Source organism: Rhopalosiphum maidis, chromosome 4, assembly GCF_003676215.2.
Source record: "Rhopalosiphum maidis isolate BTI-1 chromosome 4, ASM367621v3, whole genome shotgun sequence".
NCBI lineage: Eukaryota > Metazoa > Arthropoda > Insecta > Hemiptera > Aphididae > Rhopalosiphum > Rhopalosiphum maidis.
The window spans coordinates 29,255,197-29,274,422 of record NC_040880.1 but is presented as its reverse complement, the minus strand read 5'-3'; the positions used below and the strand labels follow the sequence as shown (position 1 = coordinate 29,274,422).

The window sequence follows — 19,226 nt, the reverse complement described above, 5'->3', positions numbered from 1 at the left end:
TTTTTGACACTGATTCAACTACATTCATAATGTTATTCTTTACCATTAACCTATATTGTATCAAACAATAATTCAAATAATAAATAATAATTTATAACTAGAAATTTAATTTTATGAAATAGTTTTCAGTTTTTCAGTTTTTCATTGTTTATTAGTTATTAATCTGTAAAAAGATAATGAAGTATAATTGTTGTTTGGTATACTTATTATATTTATATAAGTGTTAATTCTGAGTAAAATATAGACAATACAACAATAAACCTACATTTAATCAATAATAATGATAACTACAATCCATACTAAACAATAAACATAATATATGTTCTAACTTCTAATTTCTAATAACTAATAAGTAATGATTATAAAATCCATTAATACATCATGATTTAAATAAAAAAAAAAAAATTGGTAATAATAAGAGGCACCTAGCACAAGGTACTTAGTATTTAGATATAGTACAAAATAGTATTTTTGCTAAAAGCTAAAATAAAAAAAAATTTTAGATTATTCTATGGTAATATACTTAGCAATAGTTACTATAACCTAATACCTAGTTAAATATGAATTTTTTAAATATTATCTTATATTTTTACAACAAAATAAATGTTGAACATACATGTTTTGTTGATATTTAGATATCAATTTACAGGCTTCATTAATCAACAAGACATTTTCATCATTTTTTTTTATTAAACTTTCTTTCCATTTGCAAAAGGCATTTTTCATTATGAAATCTGTGTTATTGAATTTATCAATTTCTTGATTTATTATATTTTTTTGTAAACTTAATTTTTGATAAATTTCATTAGTTTGTTCATCAAGTAATAAGCTAATAAATTATTTGTACATTCTATAAAATGTTCAAGTATAACATTCTATGTCTTCAGTAATCAATATCAATTACACTTTTCCTAAAAACTTACTTTTCTTTATGATATGTATTTAAAATATCTGTAGTTGACCTAATTGATTTTGTTATGTCATCAACTTTAAAATTGATTTCAACCTCAAATTTCTGCATTTTTTTTTTGTAATAATCTTCATTATTAATCATCTGCATTGACTGAAGCATTTTTTTATCATCTTAGTTACAAAAAAAAAATTGTTTAAAATTATTGTTATTTTTATAGCTAGGTACTTAAAAATGTATTACCGTAAAAATTTTGGGGTATATGATGTAACAAATTATTATTATCATTCATTATTGTCTGACAATCTGTTTGTACGATTTGTATATACGCATTGATATCATTAAATATTGATGGATTAAATTCATCATTGTGACTAGACTGTTTTATTTCAGAAATTAGTTCCTTTAAAGACTTTGCTTTTTGTTCTATATTTTGTACCAATTCATTTTCGGAAAAAACTTTATTTGCATTCATTGTAATTATATTATATATATTTTAATATAAAGAGAAATAATTAGAATTAATAAATAAATAATTGTATTTTATATTTAACTAATTGACAAATTGAATATTTCATAGAATTATTTTCATTGTTTTAATTAAATTATTGTTGTTATAAGCAACCAATTACCAGCATTATAATTTTTCATTTTATAGTGAAAGTGCAGATTTTATATATTATCAATTTCTAAATAGTTTAATAATTGTTTAATAACATTAAACAATAGTATTAGTGAATAGTGATTTTGAATACTTATATATATATAATAATTATTTAACACTTACTATTTTTACTTTCTTATGTTTTGGTATTTAACTATTCTTTTTATATAATTATTTCATTACAGTGCATGTTAATGATGTACTTGTTTAATATTAATATATAAAATATAATTATATATATATATATATTACAAACATATACTTATTATATGTCACTATGTTATTCTTAATGTTGACCTTAAATGCATGATCATTTTCATTGATGAAATTATAAATAAATACATATTTCAGATATAGATATTACTTGACAAGCATCAATAACTTTTTTTATGCATAAATTATTATATTTATTGTAATTGCAATCTGTACAAATATATTTAAATCTAAAATATCACATTTGAATAAAAATTAAGTAAAAAAATATTCCTAAGAAACAATTAAATTGTACTTGAGCAGCTGAATTTCTACCTGTACTAAATTTGTCAACAATATGTAACTTCCAGCCCATATTACTTTGAACAAAACTATGGTAATACACTATATCTGGCCAAGAAGAATTTGGTTTAAATTCCAATATAGCTGGATCTCCTAAAATAAAAAATAATTTATACTTTTATTGAAACACCCACAAAATTTAAATATTTGTTTTAATTTACCTGGTTCACATCTCATATCCAATGATTTATTGAATTCTTTAAATGAAAGAAAGTTATCATCTAAACGCCGATCAAATCCTTTTCGTTCACGCAAACATAATGGGCCCGCTAAATACATTAAAATATTTATTATTTGTTTAAAATTATAATCATATAATAGTTATATACCAGAAGTAGGTCGAGCTTGTCTCCTTAATGTGTATTGAACACCAGCTAATATTCTAGTATGTTTCTGCGCGACTTCTGTCATACCATCATAACCTCCATTTGGTTCATCAGTTATTACAAATGGATGATAATACTGTGAACTATGAGGATTATTACCTCCATAAATATGAATTACATATGTAATACCACGTTTTAACCAAATTTCAGGTATTAAATATCCATTTATAAACCATGCAAGTCCAGGTGAAGGTAAACCTATAAATTTAAATAAAAAAAAAATTATTTTATTCAATAAATACTTAACTTTTTTAAACGAGTTCAATTATATTAAATTTAAATTACTCACCTGTTAGACCTTGAAATCCATTTTTTCCACCTGATGGACCTAGAGTAGCAGTCATCATACGTAAACTCGAATCAATAATTTTTGGTTGGTCCCATACATCTCTAAAATTAGGTTATTTATAAAAAAATAAAAAGAATATTTATTTGATGAATTAAAATTTACTTTTTTAAAGGTTCAGTATTCACAGTAAATGGGTAACAAGTATCAATTGGAGGTTTAGGATCTAGGTCAAGTTTTAATACACTTCTCGGAAAATAATCATGAATACTGGGTTCTTTTTGATGATTCATACGACCAATTGCCCAAATCATTGAATTTAAAGCATTAGTTTTAAACTCTTTATCTCCAACATCATCTAAAATTATAAATTATATTGTTTATTAATATTACTATAGGTATAAACCTAAATTTTGAGTTTTATAAACCATAAAAATATTATTAATATACATTAAGTATAGTATATCCTCTAGAACCTTTACTTATTTAATGATAATTACTTCTATAATAGAAAGTTTTAAATTTAAATCATAAATATTTAAAATTAAACTATAAAGGTAGAAAGTTTATAATAGGTATTCTAATTCTAAAATTAAGCAAAAAATGTTGAACCATCATAAAAATTTAAAATAAATGAGTAAAAAAAGTTAATTTATCTCTAGCACAACTTTTATTACAATTATTTTTTATTAATTGACTGATTAATAGACTAAATACTTACATGATTGTAAGTTTCTTCTATATGTTATGACATTGATTCCATTTTCTCTAGATGCAGTATGTACTTGATTGTCATCTAATCCACCAACTAGAGTATCTCTACATACTCCTTTATACTGTCCCAATACTTTTACACACTATTATAAAAATCAATGCTATTATAATATTATTTTGTCAATTTAAATATAAATTAGCACTACAAACTGGAGATTTGTCCGTAATATTATAATCCATTGCTTGGCCTCTAAATCCATCAATATATGTTATAGCAATATCAGCTCCTAGCATTTGAGGTGCTTCTTCAGATCCGCTGAATCCAAATGCCATATAATTATCTTCATCTATTTGTCCTGCTAGTCTTATTGTAATTTGAGGACCAAATACTTGCCAACTTAGTTGAAGCTTTTTATGCAATTGAATACAATGCATAATATTTTCTATTTTATCCTAAAATAAATATTGGAAAAATATAAATAATATATTTTGTTGAAAATTGTTACTTCATAATAATAATACTAACAGAAACTTTTTTCAGAGATGGGGGTACATTCGGTTCATCGGGTATTAAAACCCAACCAAAATTTTCTTTAGTTTGAATATCATACACACTCAACCAATCTATGTCAAAAACTGTAGTATCTCCAACCAGTTCTAGTATAATGGTTTCATTTAAATAAGTTCTTAGATTGTCTAAGCTATAATAAAATCAAATTTATTACATTTTTTCTATTATTCATACAATTATTTCAATACACCAAGTATTTTTATCATGTTAATTTATAGTTTACAATTTTATTTAATTAAATAAATCTGAAATAAAATATCTACTTACTATCCTGATTCATCTGGAATTTTTCGCCCTTTAGCTGATGGTTGAGGTCCATTTCCAACAACAAAGTACGTGTCTATAAATAATTTAAAAATTGTTTAAATTATTTTAATGTTAAGAAATAATATTTAATATATGCATTAACCTTTTCCAGCACCATTGTAAGAAAACATAGGAATCTTGATAGTTTTAGAATCTAATATTTCAATTGGTCCTGATGAAACTCCATGTGATTTAGTTGTAAGGTCACCGATTATTTGTTTAACTGGTGGTTCAAAATCTTCCGGAACATAAACATCACCAAATGCAATCTAAATTATATGTATATTGTAACTAAAAATGTTGATTTAATATTTATTCTAGCTAAAATAAAATATAAACTTCTTACATTTTTTGAAAGATCATAAATAGCAAACCAATTAATATCAGTTAATTTTTTATTATCAGGAAGTGTTAATTTTAATTCTTTTCCTAAGTATCGTTTAAGCACATCAGTCCTATAATAATATTAAAAACAAAATTATATAATAATTTATCTTAATAAATTTTTAGTTAATCATTTAGTAAATATCATCAGTAATTAATTTGGCTTATACAGATAGTATAAATTTAAATAAATAATTTAATAAATTAACTTTCTTACCGTCCATATTCGTTAGCTAAAATAAATCCTTGAGGACCAGGTCTACTAGAAGCTCCTGCCCAGAAAAACGCATCATTCGCACTTCCATCAAACGTAAAATCCGATATCAAAAGTGTATATTCATTAACAGCAAACACTTCACCACCTACTTGATGATGATATGAGTTCAGAGTTCCTAATGATTTACCTCTATACTCGGTACTAATGACATAGTTTCCTGTAAGATATAAAGAATGTCAATAAATATTATTTATATGCTAGAAGCATTAAAGTTTCCACAATTACTTTCAAGTAAAAAAATTGAACATAGTAACAAACAGGTCATTAACACTGAACACATTATCTTGTTCACTTATGAACTATAATACAATAATATTTAAAATGTGTAAACTATTTTTAGTTAGAATTTAAACATGAAGGTAGTAAGTCTTCACATTTTATTCATGATTTAATAACGTAATTATTCTTTATCTTTAAACTAAATTACATTATATCACCGTGATTCACAAGAATGTCATGCGCGATGGCAGTGGCAACTACCTGTTGTACCTACCAGTGCCCAATAGACTACAGAGTTAGAGCGAGTCAACTGAGTCATAATACAAAGAGAGAGATCTTGATAGAATTAGAAAGTGACAGTGAATATTGTTCCAGTATAGTGCATGTAATAACTGTCCATACTCCATTATTTTTGAATAAAAATGTAGTTCAACATTCAACGTGGCCAATTACTCAACAATCTCCCGTCTACCTAGCACAATCTGTACTATTTTTATTAAACGTTCCCACCTATAAAAAAACAGCCCATATTCCTAACTATAGTTAATACACTTACTCAATACCGATTTATTAAAATCTACTCTATAGTTACTACTATATTTAACAACTTACCATAATAATATATGTATTACCAATACGGCTATTATTAACTATAGTTTATTCTCAAATAATGAATGTATCATTGAATGATGAACTAATTTAGAAGCATATCCTGTATAACTAAATATGTGGTATGGGTATTTAGCTTACTAGCTATATAAGTATTCAGCATTTTAAGGTATTTTACGTAATTATACATATTTATATGGGTACTGTATATATACAATATACATAGCACTTAAATCACTGAATAACTTATATATATATATATATAATATTGGCCTTGATGATGTAAGTATATGGTTTTTTACTGTAATAATTCAAAAATAGTTATAAAATATATCTTTATATCAAGTATATATTTTGTTTATTATATAAAAATGTATACCGAATTAAATCTAAATAACAGTTGTTTAAATTTTGAAAAATCTAATATTTTATATACTAAGATATATACTATATCGATATCTTAGTCATGGTATACATACACTGTATACGTGTTTTTATGTGTAATTTGTATTTGTGTCGTTTATTATCATAAATTTATTAAATTATAAATTAATATTCAATGTGTACTAGGTACTAATGAAAATTTAATAAAATAAAATATATAGTCAGTATATGTAGGTACCATCTCTTACTGACTGTAGATATACTCATTTACTGTTTTAAACAATAACATGAAATGAAGGCCAATAAAATGTATTCTACCATTAATTCAACATTATATCAATTGACAAATGGCTATACAAGATTATTGGTTCTGTCAAAACCAATGAAAATACACATATACGAGACACTGATACCAATTAAATCTTGAATCTGTTAGTTGTTACTATTCTTTTAGTGTAAAGGGAATACCAATTTATCGATAAGCAGAAGTATAAATGTGCTGATGAGTCATTGGCACAAATGACTGGGGGCTGGAACTAAAACCAATTAAATAGTTCAATCGCATTTTTTGAACACAGTATGCCACTTATGAAAAAAATCAAAATTGTCTTTTCGTCTTTCCTCCACACTGCGCGCCGCAGACGATTGAAGGCTACGGAGTACGAATTTACCGATCGGATGACCGGATCGGGTGCTGAATCGCGTATCGTTGTGGAGGGTAGGGTGATTATACCCACCACGGCCACCCGCGAGACGGCGCCGACGTCGTTACATAATATAGTGTTACATTTTTGTATTATAATAATACGCAGACAGCAACCACACCGCACGACGTGCACTTGTGGTCAGGTGGCAACTGGCGAGTGCGGCGCGCGCGAAATTGGTCGGTCTATTCTTTAACAGTCTTGCAGATGGCGCAGTGCGATCGCTGGTGTGCGCACGCACGCCGACTGTTCCTCAACGCCATAGATCAGCAGCTGATCGTCCGTACAAGGAACTTTCCGGCGCGTAAAAAAAAAAACAAAAATTGACGGTCAAAGAACGAGCGAAATGACGCGCGCGCGTTCAATGACAGCGCGGCCGTTGGTGGGGACTGGGGAGAGACCGAGAGACTGAGCGAGCGCTGGCGCGCGCGCGCGCGCGCTTCACGGGTTCTCGAGTGCCCCCGCCAGAGAGAGCGAGAGTGCGAGCCCGCCGACTGCTGACTGACGTCGGCCGGCGGCGGGTAGCGGGGAAACGACAAAAAATCGTTCGACCGGCTGTGCGTCGGTGGCGTCGTCGTCGTCGTGTGTCGGTGTGCGCGTGTGTGTACGTATCCCTTGTGTCGGTGTGTGCAGTGGTGGTGCTTGAGCGTGCGAACGAGCGAGCGGACCAGAGGATCGCTCAGACGGGCGACGAGTGTGTGAACTGTGTGTGTGCGCGCCAGGTAGAGCGGGGCGGCGGTTTGTGTGACTGTGCGTTGTCGGACGATGTCGGACCGAGAGAGCGGCGATGATCAGCCCCAGAGCCAAAGTGAGTTTGTTGTTTTAAATGCATCGCGTAAGCACCGGGACGTCGCGCGCGAAAAACCGTCGGCGGCGCGCGCGTACGACCCGCCGCTGTTTCCCGGGAGATAACGAATCCGCGAATCCAAGATGGCTGACCCTGAGCCGCCGCATCGGTGATACCCGCATTCGGTGCACCGCGGTTTTGTTCCTCTCCACGGACCGTTGACCGAAATTCCATTATCGCTCGCAACACTCGTCCAGAGTCCGAGTGTCTGGTCATCCCAGTACCCTGTTTCCACGTATTGCGAATGCACACACACTCGTCATCCCCTCCCCTAACATATGTCGGTACATTTGACTCGTTCCTTTTTTTTCACTCGCGACAAAATTGAAATAACACCTAAAACAGCCGACAAAAAACCACCCCCATTGCCCCGGGACGGTAGTTAAGTTCGTCGACTCCCGTCTCCTCCAAATAGGCAACGCACTAACGCGCCCTTTGTCTTGTAGGTATTGCCGTTCATCGAAATAACATGTCCTCCGGAGACGCGAGACTGAGTCGCAGACGAGGTATTTGTTTTTATCGTGTCGGATGACTGTCCCAGCATTTGACTGTTACCAGACGGTAACTGCTACGCTTACCCCTTACGAGCAGTGGTGTCATTTAAATTTTTTTTTTTTAATACACATTTTTATACAGGCTATAAACCCTGTAGAATTTATTCTTTTTCCAGGCCATAAATGTAATTAACATAATTGGATTTTAAATACTCAAATGTATATCTTGCGTGGTCCATGTCATGACGCCACTGCTAACAATATTGTATTGATGTACAAATAATAATTTACTACTACGGTAAACATCTAATGTGTTGGTTATTTTTATTTTTATTTTCAGGACAAGCTTCAAATGGAGCTACAGGTTCTGACTCTGGTAAGAATAATATTTCACAGTTACATCATTTTTATTTAGTTAACGACTGTAAGTTCTACTTTAGTACTAAGCGAGTTATCTTTAATAAAAGGTATTTTAAAACTGACATTTTATTATATTATGATAGTACGGTATTGTGCCGTAGTTATGGTTTTTTAAGCACTAAGGATATAATTTTAATTTGTCCATTTAGGCTTAAAGAAGTAAATATATTAAATAATTTAAAAAAAAAATTTGGGTCGGTTCGTGATTTATCCAATCTAGAACTGCAATATTTGTTGGAAAACTGAACAAATGTTTTATTTTCTATGTATTACCTATATCGACTATATTAACTCTCTAGGTTGAGGTATAGTTTATCGTTTAATAGTTTATCTATTTTATTATAGGTACCTTTACTTATTATTTATAATTAGTATAATATATTCCAATACTTATCAAATTATTTTAATATCATTATTTATTATTATGTTCTAAAATTGTATTTTTAAATTATATATAATGAGCATAATTAAATATATCGTATTTTTGTACTGAAATTTATTTAATTATAGTTTTTTTTTTTTAATGTATATACCTGCATAAAGTTTAGTATAGTATATAGTGTGTGTACATACATATGAATCTTGATATTTCTAAATAATTTGCTCTCTGAAAAACAATGTTTTTGCTCCAATCCACTCTGTTTCTACAAATGTTTCCTAAAGTGTAAACTTTTAAATTTTTTATAAATAATTACATTTGATGTAAATCAATAATTTCTGTAGTTTACAAATAAATCTAATAGATTTTTATTGTATTTAATTATTATTAAGATCATATCAAAGGAATTTGAATTATTAAGGAATGCACTTTCTTAAAAATCCTTGTTAAGGTAGTTAGTTCTTATATTTTGATTGATAAGGAAATATTCATTTTTATTTGAATATCAGCAATAAACTTAAGATCGTTCATGGTTAATTGGTATGTTGTTATTTATTATATTTTTGTTAAATTATGCGGTAGACATGAGTAGAGTCGACTTATGGTATCAAATTAGACTCTTGACCATAGCAGCTGATTTTTATTGTCAAAATTTAAATGTCACATTGCTATGTCACAACAGCTATTGCACATAAATGGTTTCTTGAACTTTCCTGAAAATAACTATGAAAACTAACGTGAAAGTTCCATTTTTAAGTAAGTTATAGTAGAACACTAAAATGAGAGATGCTAAACATATAATAACTAAGAGCAATAAAATACTTTGATCTGGCCCTGTATATTGGTTAGAGCAGGGGTCGCAAACTAAATACGGCCATAATTTAATATGTGTCTGTCTAAAGTATTCAAATCCAATCATTATAAGGTACAATAAAAACGATTAAAAATATTGTGTTACACTCAACATAATATTATGATAATTTTACTTTTAAGGAATAATTTTTTATTCTTAAGGCCCAATGTAATTTGTTTGGTTAGCTTTGAAATTGTTAATTTTGTATCAATATAAAAATGTATTATTTAAATTTTTATTTTATTATCAATTAAAAGCTGTAGCAAATTGTGATGGTTCTACAAATTATGGTTAACAGGCGTCTCAATATAATTAAATATTAATAATTTAGATTATTATATAGTTCTGTAACTTTATTAATATTAATGTACCTACTTTCCCTTTATTAATGATTAATGGTAATCATATCAAGTGCCTAAATATAATTAATTTTTTTATATCAAAGCTTAGTTATAAAATATTATGTTGGCTCAGCCAAATAAGTAAAAGTAAATAAATATTATTAAATAATAATCAAATCATTAAAAAATGTATGGGAAATGTTATAAAGTATTGAGTTAATGTAAAAAATAAATATTATTAACACAATCATAATTTGAAAAATGTATAGGTTGATCATTGTATTTAAGAACATAGAATAATCTAGTGTCCCAATCAGTTTTTGCTATTGTTATTCTTAAGTATTTTTAACATTTATATAAACTTGTAAATAGTATTACAATTAAAACAATAAAACCTAAATTACAGTATTGGAAGTAGTAATATAATATAGGTAACACATTACATAATTTTGTTAGAATATTTTTCTGAATAAAAAAAATGTGTTGGGATTATTTTTGATACTTAATTTAAAAAATATTGTGCGTTGCATTTTCAGGTATTAAAAATTAAATAGCTATACTTTTAAGCAGTGGTGACCAATTATAGCCCGGTGGCCAAATCTGGCTCACGATCATTTATTAACCAGCCCGTCAAAGTAATTAAAATTAAAAAAAATATGTATTCTAAAAATGTAACGTTTGTAAAATATTTCCTATGTGTTATTGTATTATCGTCAATTACATATATTTATATAGTAGACGCCCTTATAAGACTCACGGATATAAGGTTCAGTCGCTTATTAGATTCAAAATTGTCTGGAACGGTCCGGACAATCAAAATACATTTAAAAAAAATCAGTTATAAGACTCAAATTTTGTAAAATAAATAGTAGAAAATAAACTTTTTTGGTTATAATTTAGAAATAAATTGGTATTGAAAAATTAAATAATATTCGTGTTAATTATTTCTAGGTTCTGTTGGTACCTTATAACGTATAATTATTTTTATCACAGATATAAGTTCACGTTTATCGCATCGATTATCGTTATTATATTTTTGGAATATTAAAACAAACTAAAATTACAAATTTTTTTCAAAAATAATTTTTCATTAATGTATAATTTTTATAATATTTTTTATGTAATATTTACCTATTATAATTTTAGTTTTTTTTATCAGGATTATTAAATTTATTCAATAATGAGTATGTAATATTTAATATGTGTTAAAGTATTAAAATTAAAGCAAAATATGTAGTAAAATAAAATTTATAAATATGTAATAAATTATTTTTTTTCCACTTCGCTAATAAGATTCATTTGGTTAAAAGACTCACTTTGTGCTGGTCCCAAAGTGAGTCTTATAAGCGGCGGCGTTTACTGTATATAATTTTATAACATGCATTATAATAATTAATAATTAAATTTATTAATATACCTATATTAAGATATGCCTAAAATAAAATATAGCATTCAATTCAAAGAAAAAGTTTAAATTCTTGGCTTGCTTGGAATTTTTTAATTTTTTCATAGCTCTTGGTAAAAAAAAGTTTGGTTACCACTGCATTATAAAGTATAAAAAATAATGATATTGTAAATATCCATTATGGATACATATTCACTTTTATTTAAAGCCATCGTTATTTAGTTTTTAATTTTTTTGACAACATAATTATATACATTAAATGATAATTCTAAACCATTATCCATGTAAAATTATATCATGTTTTGTTTAACTCATTGTCTAAAAATTAATCTATTTACTATTTCTAATTATATTGGTTAATATTTGATAAAATATCAGAAGTACCAATTTTCTTTATAATAACTAAATTAATTTTCTTCTTGAAAAGTAAAATAATTTCATTTCAATTATATTTAAGAAGTAACTTAACAACTTTTTGAAGTTAGTCAACATTACTAGATTATTATTAAATTCATTAAAAATAATTAATATAGATCCTAGATAATTTAATTGTTTATATTAAATTTAAAAATCCAAAGTAAAATAACATAATATATTATCTTAAATCTTGTATTTAAATTACTTAATTATAATTAATAAATAATTTTGTCAAAAAAATAATAATTATGGCCTTATGGGTTATTTAGTTACTATATTAAATAAACAGTATTATTAATTTATTTTTATTTTTTTAGTTCTTAATTAAAAGCTAAACAAATTGTTTACAAAATAAGTTAATCTTACAAAAGATCAAAATTCTAGGTATTTATAGAAATATAATACTTTTATAACAAACATAAGAATCAACTAAAAATTAAATTTGTATTCATTTTGATAATTCATGTTCAAAATAAAATAAAAACTAGGTACAATTTGTCAAATTAAATTCTGAGTTAAGTCTATCGATAGGTTGGCTTTATTAAATCAAGTAAATTACACTTCAATAGTTGAACTACTGTAGTTCAAATCTACTAAGCTAGTACAATATAACATTTAACCATTTTACATTACATTGTCTAATATTTTTTGTACTATCAGTGAAAAAAAAATAATTTTAGCAATGTATTAATTTATAAAACATTACTCACTTTTTATAGTTGTACTTGGTATTAAAAAAAAAGGTGGAAAGATAATCGTTTCTCACGTGATGTATAAAATACAATGTACATTCTTCGTTCATTTTTGAGCCATTTATATTATTTATCATTTATCTATCTATTATCTATGATTTCTTAATATTGTTACTCGGTTATAGCGCTTTTCATAAAACGAAATTTTATCGTAACATTAAAATCATTAAATTAAACAATCATTTCTTTTTTTTTTAATCTAACAACTAAAAACTACATAATTTATTGTTTTCGTATTTTTTATTGAATTTACACTGTTTAAATGCATTAATAATAGGAACACTAGTTTAACCCCATGCGATTATTTATGCAATTTGTGTATATGTATTTATTTGTGGATCACGTTTGTCATTCTGTATTTAAGTGGGTGGGGATGACTGACATAATATACTGAGTCATTCGGTCTTCCACAAGAGACGCGTCACCACAGTCAAAAGATTCGTAATTATTTCCAGGCACATGGTTGTGTATGGGAATGGGTATACACGGAACCAGCCACCAGTTGTTGTGTGATCAGTCGGCGTCTTATGTTTTGGTGTAATTGTCGAGTTAAAGTAGTTGTCGATTTATAACTGGTGACCAGTGAATGTAATTTATGAATGGATATTTCATCAAATGGGGCGAGTGGCGTTAGCGCTAGATATACTTCGGAAGATAATGCCAATTGGAATTATGGAAAAATATCACATTGGCAGTCATCCCTTGGTAATTTATTGGCTTTTTTAAAAAAAATTGTTATTATATTTTATTATTAAACGATAAATTTTTAATAATTAACTATACATTTTAATTGAAAATAAGCAAAAGTAACTAATTAAATTTAGATACAATGTTAAATGTGTATATTATATATCATTGAATGCATAATTTAAAATTTAAAATGAAAAATTTGTCTGCAAAATACACTTAATAATAGTAATGAGTATTTTACAATTGGTTCATTGATTGATGATCTAATCTAAGTTTTTATAAATAGGGAGGGTATTGAATATATACTGTTATTTAATTTTTTTAAATTAATTATACAAATAAATAATTTAATTAAATTAATATTGTCATAATATACCTGATTTATTAGAAATTCAACGTTTTACAAAGTATAATATGATTTATATTATAAATACTATAATGGTTGTTATCTTGTAGCTCTAGCTGTGATTTTGAACCTGAGGGTGGCCAAAAATAACTTGATGGTTTTATATTTTCATGTTATAATGACATTCTTGTGTTATATTACTTAAAACATATATTGAAGTTAGAAACTTGTACTTGTTTAATAAATGATTTTGAATTATACAACTTAAAAACATGAATAATAACATTATATGTATATTGTACGCAGTATTTAATACATAAATATATTCGTGTGCTATTATTAACTTTTTGGAAAGGTCAAATCGTGTTACTAAACAAAAAGATAATACGATTTGTAAAAGATACTATATATTTTAATGAAATATGTAAATATTTACGTCTATAATTCGTAATTTTTAAATTATTACTTTTATTTAATTTTTTGACTATTAACTTTTTTTTATAACTTTAAAGTTATAACATTTGTGGTTAAGTTACCAATAATTGTTTAAATGAATTGGTTAAAAATATAGAACGAAAAAGTATAAGTATTACAATAATAACTTATTAACTTATAATTTATAAATAATATAATATAAGTAATGTAACTACAAAGACAGAACTATGTTTAAGCAAGGATACTTTTTCAATGATTATTATTGAAGATTAGAAAAACAATCGATGTACAGTGTATATTGTACACACATGTTAATATGTTATTGTGATATATATATATTAGTAATGTGATACATTTGATAGAAAAAATCACCCTTTGATAATATCCAGTGTTTAAGTATCTGAGGACGGAATAAAATGTATTTATTTTATCAAAATTCAGATAAATTAGCACAAACGGATATCTAAATACATATTAATAAATTTGAACAGGAATACATTTTTTTAAATTTTAAATCGTACTGTTTGCTAAATATATCTACTGTTTAAAATAACGATAAATTGTAGAATTTAATCCGATGGTTGTTTTATTTTTTTTATGAATATATTGATATTTGCTTTTACATAATTAAGTCTAATTATTAAATTAATAGATATGTATAAGTATTAAATATTATATATAATTATATTTGACTATTGTGGATAATTATCACAAAATATTTTAGTAATAATTTTAGTTATGAATTTATGATTAGATAGTACTAATACATGCATTTGTAATATATTATTTGGCATATTTTATAAAATTTAGTTCTTCATTCTTATTAATTTCGAAAACTGCGATTACAGTTTTAGTGGAACCGTTTTGTTTTTCCTTAAAATGTCAATCACCATTTAAAATGAAAGTGGTTTTCCCAGGGTTTTACCAATTATGTGAATGTAATAAAATAATTACTCAACACTTAATTACTATATTATAATTAATAGCCATTGAAATTAAACTAATGAATAGGTACTAAAATTGCTGATTATAAACCTTTAATTTCGAATTAACTAATTAAATAATTGAAAAAATGCAGCGACATGTTTAGGAATTTTGCGCTCCAGATAAGAAAAACCTAAGTACCGTATTATTATAAAAAAATACTCTCAAAATGTACCGCCTGCCTCCCCCTAAATAGGTCTCTGCTTAAATTATTTAGAAATATATATTATATTGGTAGTCTGTATCAACTACGAAGAGATCATGGTAGCTGTCGCCAATCAGTACAAAATTATTTATTGTTATAATTTGAAGTACCTATTTCTTGATCTTGTTTGATCGTTTGCGGCGGTCCTCTTTTGTCTTTAGCATAGTGCCCATTACTTTAGTTATTTAACAAAATTAAATAGCGAAATTATTTTATAAAATCTATTCTTAAATTATTGTCATCTTCTATAGTCTTTGTTAATAGAAAACTAAATAATAAATAAGAATACATATTTATTATATTTGTTGCTTCCTTCGAGAATTATTTTTTTTGTATTTAGTTTTTTTTTTATTGAGATATCAGACTACATTTAATAGATCTAAGCCAGACTTTGTAAAATGAGAATTTAAGTGTATGGCTGGGGCTATCACGGCGTTTTCTACCGCGAATTACATCCGTCATGAGTTACTTAAATATAAAACAATGAATATCTATTCGACCAAAAATGCAGTGTAATGACGGCCACTTCTCGTAACATAGATGGTTTGTTTAAAATTATTTTATCATCACATTTAAATAATTAATTTATTATGATTTTTTTCGTGTTTTACTATTAACTACTATACACAAATACATGTATTAAAGTATACAATTGTCGACAAATTTTTTCATGATTTTGATTCATCATTCATGTTATATACTTGCTGACAAATAATAGGTGAAGCTGTACATTTTTTTTATCGTTTAAGCTACCTAAGCTACTTAATCTTGAAACAAATAGTGACATTTTATTAAATACCAAATTTTTACTTACGTTTTAATGTATATTTATTTATCTAATGATGGGTTATTGATATTATATGTTCAATACTTTAAATCGCGTCTACAACGAACTTATCTTAATACAATTAAAAATTGTATGTAGTATATAAAATATCAAAATAATTCATAATACCTAGGTACTTAATTATTTGTTTTGGAAATTTGTTTGGTTTTTAACTTGTTGTTTACAAACCTAATAAAAAGTGATTTAAAAAAATCCCATTAAACGAGTATGTAAAATAAATTTTAAAAAATATAAATTATTTCTCGTGGTACTATCTACAACCCTTAATGCGGCAAGTCAGCTGACGTGACCCACTTATTGAGCGCCCTGACCTAATCCCTACCAGTAGTGTTGTACTGTTGTTGCCATCCCCGAGTGTTGTACCCCTTTAATCGTGTTGCTCTGCTGTTAATCTTTTGTTAGCGGAATATGACCTTAAATGTTTTTAGTTTTCGTTTTAATATTAACAAAAAATTACGTTTGCAAATCATTTGATTTAAGCTGACATTAAAATAAAATGCAGAACCGCGATAACGACTTCATTATGTCAGATATCGACAGAGAAATTATATTTGGTACTATAAACCTATATCTTTTGTGAAATTTTTTTTTTGTATATGTGTAGATAATAATTATTCGTAAAGTAATATTTGCTCAACTTAATACAAATTTATTCATTTACGTTAACTGTTTTTTAATATAGGTCAACAACAGCAAAGTAATGAGCAAGAACTGGCTACCAAAATGCTTCAAATACAATCAAAACGTTTTTACTTAGATGTTAAACAAAATAGAAGAGGAAAATTTATAAAAGTTGCTGAAGTAAGTATAAATATATATAATATAATTTGTCATTCAAGTTGAAAATCATTGTGTTTAAATAAATTTTTAATTAAATTGAAACAAAATGTAGTGCTGGATAATTATTAAAAATGTGTTATAATTTATGTCAATTTTAATATTATTAAATATGTTTATAGATTGGAGCTGATGGCAGAAGAAGTCAAATCTTTTTGGCTTTGTCCACCGCGGCTGATTTCAGGGATCATCTTGGTACTTTCAGCGAGTTTTATTCACAATTAGGTAAATATTACTAATATTATTTTAAGTAATTAGTAAGATAATGAATATAATTAAATTAACCTAGTAAATAACACTAGTAACAGTATATAATTAAATGACAAAATATGCTGCCTAAGTCTTAAAACTGAGCTTCCACTAAACATTTATTTTTATATACAGTATACATAATATTTAATCCTTATTTAAATCAAAATTAAAAATAGAAATGATTTATTCACAATTAATTTTCCTTTAAAACTGAAATTCTTTGTTCTTATCATCTATAGGTTTTAGTTAAAATGTTGAAAAAAGAAAAATATTTTTGTTACTTACTCATATACTGCATTATTGTTCAAAAAAATATATATTTTGTTTGTCCCATAAATGATCAAAATATGCAGCTAAAATTTTTTTACTTCAAAAAAAAAAAATGTAAAATTTGTATAAAATGTTAAAAAAAAACATATTTTCTCTGAACTCTGTTGTGTATTGACTTATGCACTATTGTTTGATATTTTAGGCATTTTTAAACTGGCAAAATAAAACTAAATATTTGTAATTTTTTAATTGTACTGAATTTTGTAGATTAGTCTATATAGTTAAATAGTAATTAGTATCATAACGAAAATAATAATCACAATACACATACTGATTTTGTCAAGATTTTAAAGTTTATAATAGTAATTTTGTCCAATAACATAAATTATTATAGTCATATGTTGATAACAAGACTTCAAATTACTTATGGATTAAGATAATCATAAAATTGATGTCAAGATATTTAGAAAATTCTTTTGAACATTATATCAACAAAATATTAGCCAATAAAATTATGATCATATAGAGTTAAGAAAAAAATGAAAAATGCAATATGCTATAAAATGTTCAATTAGTATACTTTTTCTCTAAAATATAACTAAATATGTAAAATAAAATTTTCTATTAAAATTATTTAGGTAGATACTTCAAATAAATAATTTCCATCTCACCTAAAAGAATGTTACAAAAAAATTATGTGAATACTAGAAGTTCCAAACCCTATAAATCATAAATAAACATATTTCTACAGGACCGCCAAATTCAGATACAGTTCCTGAAGATGGAAAATTGAAGTCTGAAATGATGATTAAGGACAACCGTCGTTATTATTTAGACTTAAAGGAAAACGCACGTGGAAGATTTCTTCGTGTAAGTGAATATTTTTATTTTTCTAAAATAAATTAACCAAATTAAGAATGTATATCTGATGCATGTTTTATGTTACCTTTTTAGGTCTCCCAGACCATTACTCGTGGTGGCCCGCGTTCTCAAGTTGCTATCCCAGCGCAAGGGATGATTGAGTTCCGTGATAATTTGACAGATCTACTAGATGAATTTGGTACAGATGATGGTGGCTTCAAAGGTGACTTGCCTGATGGTCGTCACATGAGGGTTGATAACAAAAATTTTTATTTTGACGTTGGGCAAAATAATCGTGGCATTTACATGCGCATATCGGAGGTAACAACTACGGCAAGTCTAAATTATTCTTCATTAAACTATCTTATATGATTAAATTTAATTGTAAACTAATATTAATTTAAATAATAGGTTAAAGGAAACTTTAGAACAGCAATCACTGTGCCAGAAAAGTCATGGTCCCGCTTCCGCGATTATTTCAGGGACTATTGTGAAAAGATGGCTGAGTGCAACGAAAAAAGTACTACAGCAACTTCAGTGCCAGCTGAAAGTGTCAGTCCACAATAAACCTCCATGTATAAAAAGTTATATAAAAAAAAAAAATATATAATTAAATTTTTTT

At 26.8% G+C, this 19,226-nt stretch overlaps 2 protein-coding genes across 4 annotated transcripts; one reads left to right on the top strand and one right to left on the bottom strand.

Annotated features, from left to right (window-relative positions):
• Positions 1-1,985: 1,985 nt before the first annotated feature.
• On the bottom strand, positions 1,986-5,333 carry LOC113553035 (protein Skeletor, isoforms B/C). The gene is made up of 13 exons (XM_026956155.1): positions 5,279-5,333; positions 4,994-5,210; positions 4,739-4,847; positions 4,496-4,661; positions 4,354-4,426; positions 4,042-4,216; positions 3,726-3,968; positions 3,523-3,658; positions 2,967-3,159; positions 2,805-2,905; positions 2,459-2,713; positions 2,291-2,398; positions 1,986-2,222 (listed from the first exon to the last, which is right to left on the bottom strand). Exons 1-13 carry the CDS (start codon positions 5,331-5,333, stop codon positions 2,026-2,028), a joined length of 2,028 nt encoding a protein of 675 aa, XP_026811956.1. The 3' UTR covers positions 1,986-2,025.
• Positions 5,334-7,501: 2,168 nt separating this feature from the next.
• On the top strand, positions 7,502-19,226 carry LOC113553044 (transcriptional activator protein Pur-beta-B). 3 transcript variants are annotated; one of them, XM_026956167.1, is made up of 8 exons: positions 7,502-7,777; positions 8,263-8,322; positions 8,651-8,686; positions 17,067-17,185; positions 17,344-17,446; positions 18,495-18,613; positions 18,698-18,937; positions 19,016-19,226. In XM_026956167.1, exons 1-8 carry the CDS (start codon positions 7,735-7,737, stop codon positions 19,169-19,171), a joined length of 876 nt encoding a protein of 291 aa, XP_026811968.1. In that variant the 5' UTR covers positions 7,502-7,734; the 3' UTR covers positions 19,172-19,226. The 3 variants fall into 3 exon arrangements, with proteins under 3 accessions (XP_026811968.1, XP_026811976.1, XP_026811984.1); XM_026956175.1 differs by having other exon boundaries at positions 7,503-7,777; positions 18,698-18,925; XM_026956183.1 differs by lacking the exon at positions 8,263-8,322 and having other exon boundaries at positions 7,508-7,777.

Coding starts and splice junctions, on each gene's coding strand:
- LOC113553035 (XM_026956155.1), bottom strand. CDS start 5,333: ATGTGTTCAGTGTTAATGACCTGTTTGTTACTATGTTCAATTTTTTTA. Junction 3,969..4,041: donor CATCTCTGAAAAAAGTTTCT/GTTAGTATTATT, acceptor TATTTATTTTAG/GATAAAATAGAAAATATTAT. Junction 2,906..2,966: donor AATACTGAACCTTTAAAAAA/GTAAATTTTAAT, acceptor ACCTAATTTTAG/AGATGTATGGGACCAACCAA.
- LOC113553044 (XM_026956167.1), top strand. CDS start 7,735: ATGTCGGACCGAGAGAGCGGCGATGATCAGCCCCAGAGCCAAA. Junction 7,778..8,262: donor TGATCAGCCCCAGAGCCAAA/GTGAGTTTGTTG, acceptor TTTGTCTTGTAG/GTATTGCCGTTCATCGAAAT. Junction 18,938..19,015: donor TATCGGAGGTAACAACTACG/GCAAGTCTAAAT, acceptor TTTAAATAATAG/GTTAAAGGAAACTTTAGAAC.